Source organism: Notolepis coatsorum (assembly GCF_963971535.1).
Source record: "Notolepis coatsorum genome assembly, contig: SCAFFOLD_2605, whole genome shotgun sequence".
Lineage (NCBI taxonomy): Eukaryota > Metazoa > Chordata > Actinopteri > Aulopiformes > Paralepididae > Notolepis > Notolepis coatsorum.
In genome coordinates, this window is record NW_028171649.1 from 12,501 (window position 1) to 22,454 (window position 9,954).

Here is a 9,954-nt window from a genome sequence, read left to right on the forward strand (position 1 = left end):
ACATACCAGATTTGCAAATACCGTACTGTTTGTGATACAGAAGGAGTCAAGAAAAGGGAGTATATACATTTGACGTAGAAACTGTACATTGGAGGAGGTTGGGTGGGGGGGGTTGGGTACATTGGGATATTGACAACCATACTGGGTAATTTACATTGGAGGTGGTTGGGGGGGGGCACACTGTATAAACAAGCAAAACTGTACATTGAGGGGGGGGGGGGGGGGGGAGACACTGTACAAACAAACAAAATTGTACATTGGACTATTGACAAAACCATACTAGGTAAATGACTGTACATTGGAGGGGGTTGGGTTAGGATATTTACAGGGGCCAGTGTTGAATTGCAGTCTCCCGTAGGTGTCCCTTGAGAGAGGTTTTGAAAGTGGGTAGTGATCCACATTCCTTTACAGCTTTGGGTAGGGCGTTCCACATTGATGTGGCATAATTGCTAAACGTGTTTAGTCCCTTATTTGAGCCGAATCTGGGTTTAACATGATTTGTGGAGCTCCCTCTGGTGTTGTGATCGTGGTATTCACTGACCTTTGGGAAGTATTTTGACATGTACATGGGTACCTTGGTCGTGTAGTGTATCTTGTAGACCAGGCCCATTGCAAGTTGCTGTACTCTGTCGTCTACTCTAAGCCATCCTAGGTTGTCAAAGTGGGCAGGGGTGAGGTGGGTTCTAGGAGTAAGGTCAAGCAGTAGTCTGACCAGTTTGTTTTGAGATGTTTGTAATTTTGTTTTTAGCGCCTTTGAAGTGCTTTGGTACCATGAGGTGCAGCCATTACCTGACCATACTCATGTCATGGTGTTGATCGAATCTTCTCTTTCACGTAGGAAATGGCCAAATCGGGGTCCTCGAATGATTTATCCACTCCGTTGAATGTGATCCGGAGTGTGGCTGGGAAGCGGAGGCCGAATTTGACGTTTTGGCTTGTCATATTCATAAAGAAGGCGCTTCACCGCTGTGAAGGCGGCCCGCTTCCTGGCAATCTCCGGTGCGTAGTCGGGGAAGATAAATACCTGCTTCCCCTTGTAGAATAGCTGTTTCTTCTGATTTGAGAGTCGGAGGATGTGATCTTTGACGTCTCCATAGTGTATTTGCATTATAAACGGCCTGGGTTTCTCTCCATCCCGTGGCGCTTCTGTGCCAGTGTGCGGTGACCACGGTCCAAACGCGGAGCATCCTCGAGGTCCAAAATCTCCTTCAGCACAGCTGCACAGAATTGTTGTGGATCCCCATCTTGTTCGCTGCCCTCCTCGATTCCAATCAGGCGAATGTTCTGGCGCCGGCTGCGGCCTTCCAAGTCCAAGCATCTATCCTTCAAACTGCGCATATCCGACTGTAGCCATCCAACTATAGTTTCCAGAGCCGTGATAGATGAGCTGCATTCTGTAGCATTTCCCTCTATGTCGTCAATGCGTTTAGCATTATGCAAGTTAGCAGACTGTAGATCGCTGACGGTCGTGTGTAGCTCTTGGCGGATTGAAGCTATTTCTTTATGGATAGTGGCCGTCTGTGTGTCCATCTTTGCTCCCAGGGTTTCAATAGCCGACATAATCTTATCCACAGACCTCGAGTCAATCCCAGGCAGCACTTGGCTAGCATCAGACCCCGAGGAAAGTGCATCATCTTCAGGTAACTCACGGCTATCGTCAGCATCCGTAACTTGAGCTTGGGCACCTTTTCGTCCCCCACGACGAGGCATCGTCGTTTAGTGTATAAACTTTACCGACTGATTAAATTCGGTTCGCCGAGTGGTGGTAAATGTTATATATAAAAATTAAGCATAGGTTTGATTCAATCACATGGTAGATTAACTTCAATTATGATAGTTGTTTGCTGAGCTTCAGACTGCTCGACCTCACATGTCGTGCTCCGGAAGTCCTTCTATTTTATGGCAATAACATTCAGGTTTGTTCCACCCGGGAGATATGATCGTGAAAATAACGAGAGAGAAATAGCTTCACGCTACAAGTGAGATGATTGACTGGGCTGGCGTGAGCTGGGAAGTGTAGTTTTATGAAATTCAAAAACCCATCGAAAGCCCTGGGTCTCTTCTCTCAAAAGACTACACTCAAGTTAAGTTGTGCCGACTTTTTACAACTCGATGCACTGAGATTTCTATAAACTCATATTTCACTAATAACACTTAAAATCATTGGTAAACAAACATAGTGCTGACAATATACACTTTGGCTGCTGTTTTGACAGGGTTGGGGTCTTTACTCTTGGCTACATTTGAAAAAGAAACTCAACATGAATTAATCCGTTCCGTATTGATCGATTTATGGCGTGATATCAATCTCGTACCGGTACCGGACCGCTCGGGCTTAAGGGGTTAAAGAGTAATTTACATTTACATGTAGCTGAACGCTTTTATCCAAAGCGTCTTACAAGTTGTGTACAGCAGGTCAGCAGGAAGGTACAACAAGTCAGCAGGAAGCTACAACAAGTCAGCAGGAAGCTACAACAAGTCAGCAGGAAGGTACAACAAGTCAGCAGGAAGGTACAGCAGGTCAGCAGGAAGGTACAACAAGTCAGCAGGAAGGTACAACAAGTCAGCAGGAAGGTACAACAAGTCAGCAGGAAGGTACAGCAGGTCAGCAGGAAGGTACAACAAGTCAGCAGGAAGGTACAACAAGTCAGCAGAAAGGTACAACAAGTCAGCAGGAAGGTACAACAAGTCAGCAGGAAGGTACAACAAGTCAGCAGGAAGCTACAACAAGTCAGCAGGAAGGTACAACAAGTCAGCAGGAAGGTACAACAAGTCAGCAGGAAGGTACAGCAGGTCAGCAGGAAGGTACAACAAGTCAGCAGGAAGGTACAGCAGGTCAGCAGGAAGGTACAACAAGTCAGCAGGAAGGTACAACAAGTCAGCAGGAAGGTAGAACAAGTCAGCAGGAAGGTACAACAAGTCAGCAGGAAGGTACAACAAGTCAGCAGGAAGGTACAACAAGTCAGCAGGAAGGTACAACAAGTCAGCAGGAAGGTACAACAAGTCAGCAGGAAGGTACAACAAGTCAGCAGGAAGGTACAGCAGGTCAGCAGGAAGGTACAACAAGTCAGCAGGAAGGTACAACAAGTCAGCAGGAAGGTACAACAAGTCAGCAGGAAGGTACAACAAGTCAGCAGGAAGCTACAACAAGTCAGCAGGAAGGTACAACAAGTCAGCAGGAAGGTACAACAAGTCAGCAGGAAGGTACAACAAGTCAGCAGGAAGCTACAACAAGTCAGCAGGAAGGTACAACAAGTCAGCAGGAAGGTACAACAAGTCAGCAGGAAGGTACAACAAGTCAGCAGGAAGGTACAACAAGTCAGCAGGAAGGTACAGCAGGTCAGCAGGAAGGTACAACAAGTCAGCAGGAAGGTACAACAAGTCAGCAGGAAGGTACAACAAGTCAGCAGGAAGGTACAACAAGTCAGCAGGCAGCAGGAAGGTACAACAAGTCAGCAGGAAGGTACAACAAGTCAGCAGGCAGCAGGAAGGTACAACAAGTCAGCAGGAAGGTACAACAAGTCAGCAGGAAGGTACAATAAGTCAGCAGGAAGGTACAACAAGTCAGCAGGCAGCAGGAAGGTACAACAAGTCAGCAGGAAGGTACAACAAGTCAGCAGGAAGGTACAATAAGTCAGCAGGAAGGTACAGCAGGTCAGCAGGAAGGTACAACAAGTCAGCAGGAAGGTACAACAAGTCAGCAGGAAGGTACAACAAGTCAGCAGGAAGGTACAACAAGTCAGCAGGAAGGTACAACAAGTCAGCAGGAAGCTACAACAAGTCAGCAGGAAGGTACAACAAGTCAGCAGGAAGGTACAACAAGTCAGCAGGAAGGTACAGCAGGTCAGCAGGAAGGTACAACAAGTCAGCAGGAAGGTACAGCAGGTCAGCAGGAAGGTACAACAAGTCAGCAGGAAGGTACAACAAGTCAGCAGGAAGGTACAACAAGTCAGCAGGAAGGTACAACAAGTCAGCAGGAAGGTAGAACAAGTCAGCAGGAAGGTACAACAAGTCAGCAGGAAGGTACAACAAGTCAGCAGGAAGGTACAACAAGTCAGCAGGAAGGTACAACAAGTCAGCAGGAAGGTACAACAAGTCAGCAGGAGGGTACAACAAGTCAGCAGGAAGGTACAACAAGTCAGCAGGAAGGTACAACTCTGGTTCTGTACAACAAGTCAGCAGGAAGGTACAACTCTGGTTCTGTACAACAAGTCAGCAGGAAGGTACAACTCTGGTTCTGTACAACAAGTCAGCAGGAAGGTACAACTCTGGTTCTGTACAACAGGTCAGCAGGAAGGTACAACTCTGGTTCTGTACAACAAGTCAACAGGAAGGTACAACTCCAAGTTATTCTGATGAGTGTATTCATGATGATGTTAATGAACACCCGACCTCTTCAGGAGGACTATAAACCTGACGCTCCTCTGTTTTCTTTATTTTTTTTTTATTATCTTTTTCCCCCCTTCTTTTTTCGTTTTTCTCCCCTCCCAATGTTAGTCGTTATGCCAATTCACAATCCCCTTCCTGGTCGTTGCGCACTCTGCCCCCTACCGTCGGTCCGGGAGGGTGGAGACTATCACATGCTTCCTCCGACACATGTGTAGCCAGCCCACCGCTTCTTTTCACCTGGCAGCGCGGACTCTCACTGGGAGAGTGTAACGTGTGGAAGGTCACACTACCTCTCTTAGATCCTTCCCTTGCTGTGCAGGTGCCCCGACCGAACTGTAGGAGTCTCTGTTTACAACGAAAACAGGACGCGTGTATACTTTCCGCAACGGAATTCGGTTTCCGGGTTCCTCTGATTGGCCGCGACCCCCACGTGACCCGCCCCCCCTATCACGCGCTGCTGCTGTTGTGTTGCAGCACCAGAGCGGCAGAGACGCCTGCCTTCCTCAATTTATACACATGGAAGTATTGATTGCGCCGTAACGAATCATTAAAAAAATATACCGTTAACTGGAATATGTTGTGCCTTTACACATATGTTGGATTATGTAATTGGTTTGTCATGACAAACAAATAAAATATCGCATCGCCATGATCGCCGGCTGTCTCTGGCTTGCTCCAGCGGACACCAGAGCTCAGCCATGCCGCTCGCGGCAGCATATTCTCGCCGCTGGCTGAGCTCTGGTGTCCGCTGGAGCAAGCCAGAGACAGCCGGCGATCATGGCGATGCGATATTTTATTTGTTTGTCATGACAAACCAATTACATAATCCAACATATGTGTAAAGGCACAACATATTCCAGTTAACGGCAGCGTTTCCGTTAGCCGGTAATTACCGGTATTTGACTGGCAAAATATGTTGAAGTCCGAATATTTAAATATCTCCGGTCATAATGTCCGGTGAAAATAATTTCTCTAAGCACAATTTTATTATTTGAATTGTATTAAAATAGGCTCAAATTAAATAGCCTATGTGATGAACGAAACAATCATTACATGTTGCTTCACGCTGATAAAGCGCGGATGGCGCCGCTCGGATGTGAATCTTTTTTTCTTTCTTTTTTTGAGCCTGTCTGGCCACCATAACGACAAACGGGTATATCAGGCCCGAGTGGAAAGTTTAATTATCCTGGCTGAGGTGCGACATTATATCCACATTTTCCAGTTCACTGATCCAGCCAGGGTTACCAGTGACACAGTTCATTCTGGAACCTCAGATCCCCGCGGATCATGGAGTTCTACAGTATCGCGTTGGATCCATACACGTATCGATTTTTTCGAATGGTGATCAGGAATTGGAATATACCAGTTGGATACCATCTGATGTCAGGTAAGGACTCTATGTTATCAGTGTTAGGATAATCAGAGTAAGTTTGATGAAGTTATAAGCTGTTTTGTGAAATGTCTTCTTTCGTTTTCACTAAAAGTCCGAGAGGAAATCAACGGGGCGATTATCCGCGCGCGGCCGTAATGTGCTTGCGTGCACGTATAATATAAAAATATTGATCATCTAGCGTTTATTTGAAAACGATTCATAAAAAGCCCGACGAATATCAACGTTGTGGAATATTCCACTAAAAGACGATTTTCATAGAATGCTCCAGAATGAGCTGTTTTTTATATCAAAACGGGGGCTTTTCTAACTGCTCTGAAACGGCAACGACGCGATAAACAGCCTTGACAGCACTGACTGGAAAATAGTCTTTGATAATGCGATGGGCAGATTAGACACATAGCCATAATTTAAAACATAGATTAGGCGATATTAACGTTAACATTGGCGCCGATGGTGGCATTCAGCTGGTAAAAAGGAAAACCAGGCTGACCGGCATTTCTCGAATATGTCCGGGGATAGAAATCTTGCAGGACAAACAGACCGGCACGAATATGTTCTAACGGAAACGCTGGTTAACGGTATCTTTTTTTAATTATTCGTTACGGCGCAATCAATACTTCCATGCATTCGGGACCTCCATGTTTTGGGGGTATTCATCAGACAAATCGGATCTGGGGATTCGGCTCCCATCAGTCGGGCAAGAACTGCGGGTTTTCAGCCTCCCTCCTGGAGCTTAAGGGGGAGCTTAGTATTCCTGCCTCTGAGTGTGTTGTAGCCAATGGGTAAATCGCGATTTTTTTATTTGTTTGTCATGACAAACCAATTACATAATCCAACATATGTGTAAAGGCACAACATATTCCAGTTAACGGTATATTTTTTTAATGATTCGTTACGGCGTAGTCAATACTTCCATGCGTATAAATTGAGGAAGGCAGGCAGGCGTCTCTGCCGCTCTGGTGCTGCAACACAACACACAGCAGAGCGGCAGCGTCACGTGGGGGTCGCGGCCAATCAGAGGAACCCGGAAACCGAATTCCGTTGCGGAAAGTATACGCGACCAGGACCCACCCTCGCCGGGTTTCCCACACTCTAACGCTGCCAATTGTGTCAGTATGGAAGGTCGGCCAAGCCGGAGGCACCACAGCTGGATTCGATCCCACTGGCTCTGTGGTGGTAGACAGACGCTTAGTCCGCTGCGCTACCCGCCCGCACCTGACGCTCCTCTGTTGACAGGAAGTCATGTCGTGTCTTCTCACCTGGTCTGATGTCACTCTGATGACGCTCCTCTGTTGACAGGAAGTCATGTCGTGTCTTCTCACCTGGTCTGATGTCACTCTGATGACGCTCCTCTGTTGACAGGAAGTCATGTCGTGTCTTCTCACCTGGTCTGATGTCACTCTGATGACGCTCCTCTGTTGACAGGAAGTCATGTCGTGTCTTCTCACCTGGTCTGATGTCACTCTGATGACGCTCCTCTGTTGACAGGAAGTCATGTCGTGTCTTCTCACCTGGTCTGATGTCACTCTGATGATGCTCCTCTGTTGACAGGAAGTCATGTCGTGCCTTCTTACCTGGTCTGATGTCACTCTGATGATGCTCCTCTGTTGACAGGAAGTCATGTCGTGTCTTCTCACCTGGTCTGATGTCACTCTGATGATGCTCCTCTGTTGACAGGAAGTCGTGCCTTCTTACCTGGCGACGTCGCCCATCATGACTCTGGGGGCGGAGCTAATGGAAGCCCAGCTGGGGAGGCGCATGTCATGCCAGGGTAGGAGAAAGAAGTCTGAACTTGTGTGTGTGTGTGTGTGTGTGTGTGTGTGTGTGTGTGTGTGTGTGTGTGTGTGTGTGTGTGTGTGTGTGTGTGTGTGTGTGTGTGTGTGTAGTCTGAGGGCTCTCTCTGATGTCTATCTTCATGATCATAAATACTGACTGAACTCTCCTGGGACACAGAAATAACACGTGGATTCTTAAACCCTTTCACTGCCACACTACCAAAATGGTTAACCCTTTCACTGCCACATGACAAAGGGTTAACCCTTTCACTAGTTTCAAGTTTCTTTAATAGTTGTCATACAGAAGTACAGAATACTTTTGTACAAAATGCTTCTTACTGTTGCGCTCCAGAGACTGTGCATGACAAGATAAGTATGAAATAAAAACATAGTAAAAATTAGAAGTAAAAAAAGAGGTCACAGTGTTCAGTTTAGACATATGTACAATGTTCGTAGACGTAGTTACCATACAATATACAATACTGTGCAGTGTACTAATATACAATACTATATAGTGCAAGGCATAAATGGACGAGGTGCAGTTTAGGTACAATTCACAGTAGGTGTACGAGTTGTAGTGCAAATCCTTTATCAATAAATATAAAGTGTAAGTGTGTTTGTGTGATCTAAAGTGTGGAGAGTGGGTGCTGCAGTGAGTTGTTTGTTTGAGTGAGTGTGTGCGTGTGGGTGTGTGTGCTGTGTGCATTTGATGGTTGTTGCATAGTGATTATTGTTCGTTTAGCGATTATTGTTCGTTTAGCAGCCTGATGGCCTGGGGATAGAAGCTCCTTCTGAGTCTTTCTGTGCTCGCCATAAGACTCCGGTATCGCTTGCCTGACGGCAGCAGTTCAAAGAGGCAGTTGTTCGGGTGGCTCGAGTCCTTAATAATTCTCTTAGCCTTCCCCTTGCACCGCTTGTTGTAAATGTTCTGGAGGGTGGGAAGCCCCCCTCTAATTGTGCGTTCGGCTGAACGTGTCACTCTTTGTAGTCTGCTACGGTCTTGTGCAGTGCTATTCCCAAACCAGGAGGTACCACACCACAGAAGGTTAACCCTTTCACTGCCACATGACAAAGGGTTAACCCTTTCACTACCACACCACAGAAGGTTAACCCCACTACAGACGGCCAGTGAAAGGGTTAAACTAGGTGTCATTCCCCTTTTTATCCATAAAATACATCCATTGAAGAACACCGTGTCTCCAGGTGTTGTAGCTGCTGTCCGCTCTGCTCCTGTCACGCCGGAGACACCGAGGAGGAAGAAGAAGAGGAGAAGGCCTGGCTGGAGGGAGGAGGAGGAGGAGGAGGAGGAGGAGGAGGAGGAGGAGGAGGAGGAGGGAGGAGAGCCGAGGAGAGTGGAGAGGAGTTCTCCGAGGAGGAGGACATGTTTACCATCGACATGAGCTCTGACGAAGAGAGAGAGGCGGACGGGAGCAGGTGTGTGTGTGTGTGTGTGTGTGTGTGTGTGTGTGTGTGTGTGTTTTGTGTGTGTGTGTGTGTGTGTGTGTGTGTGAGAGAGAGTGTGCCCTTTTAATTGTATAACGGAACGTAGACCAATCGCAGCCACTCTTATTGTCTGGGACCAAATACGGCCACGCCCCATTCCCATTAAAAAGTGGGAATCTCTAGACTGTGTTTCGGGCGACGCTGTTTACGGAGGTGCCTCTCAAGGTGACGATACACAACACCTTCTGTTGTCAGTAGATGGCAGCATTGGTTTAAAATTAAAAGGTGAAAATGTTGAAAACTACAACAATACATTTCCCAAGAGCGTTAGCACAGGTCACAGGTCACTGGGATGCGTCTATTCTTCGACGTGATCTGAACAGCGGTATGCGACCGCAGTATATCGACCGCGAATGGTCAACTAATTTTCTTAACAAAAGTGCGCTGGTAGCGTTACATATGTTGTCTAAAGGGGGACATAGATTGTAATGATAATCGGCATATAAAGGACAACATAAAGCATCGTTAATTTGTAAGAAACCTCAATGAAAACGGTAATATTCGCTGTTGTTATGAAAATGTGATAGAATCCTATAAAAATGTGGACGCACTTGGTCACCGTGACGTTACCTATATCCAGGGCTTTCCCTAAACTGGAGTTCAAAGGTGGCTTTGGTCTGTGTGTTAAAACAAGTACAGGATACTTCCTAGTAGCGTAGGTGTCCCACAGATATGATACACCATGAGTGGAAAGAGCTTTTCATAATCACAATGATTTGATGGCATTTGACTTAAGGAGGGTGTCTCTCTTTCTCTCGCTCTCTCTGACATGCCCCTGTGTGTGTGTGTGTGTGTGTGTGTGTGTGTGTGTGTGTGTGTGTGTGTGTGTGTGTGTGTGTGTGTGTGTGTGTGTGTGTGTGTGTGTGTGTGTGTGTGTGTGTGTGTGTGTGTGTG

General features: G+C 46.7%; 1 protein-coding gene across 1 annotated transcript in view; it reads left to right on the top strand.

Moving 5' to 3' along the window:
• The window catches only part of LOC311248212 (phosphatidate phosphatase LPIN1-like), a gene marked incomplete at both ends in the record, with an annotated part of 20,553 nt that extends 11,723 nt beyond the window's left edge, over positions 1 to 8,830 (top strand). The window contains 2 exons of the mRNA XM_084339135.1: positions 7,460 to 7,553; positions 8,761 to 8,830. Coding sequence (XP_084195261.1) covers positions 7,460 to 7,553; positions 8,761 to 8,830 — 164 coding nt within the window. The remainder of the gene's footprint in view (positions 1 to 7,459; positions 7,554 to 8,760) is intronic.
• Between the last annotated feature and the right edge of the window lie 1,124 nt (positions 8,831 to 9,954).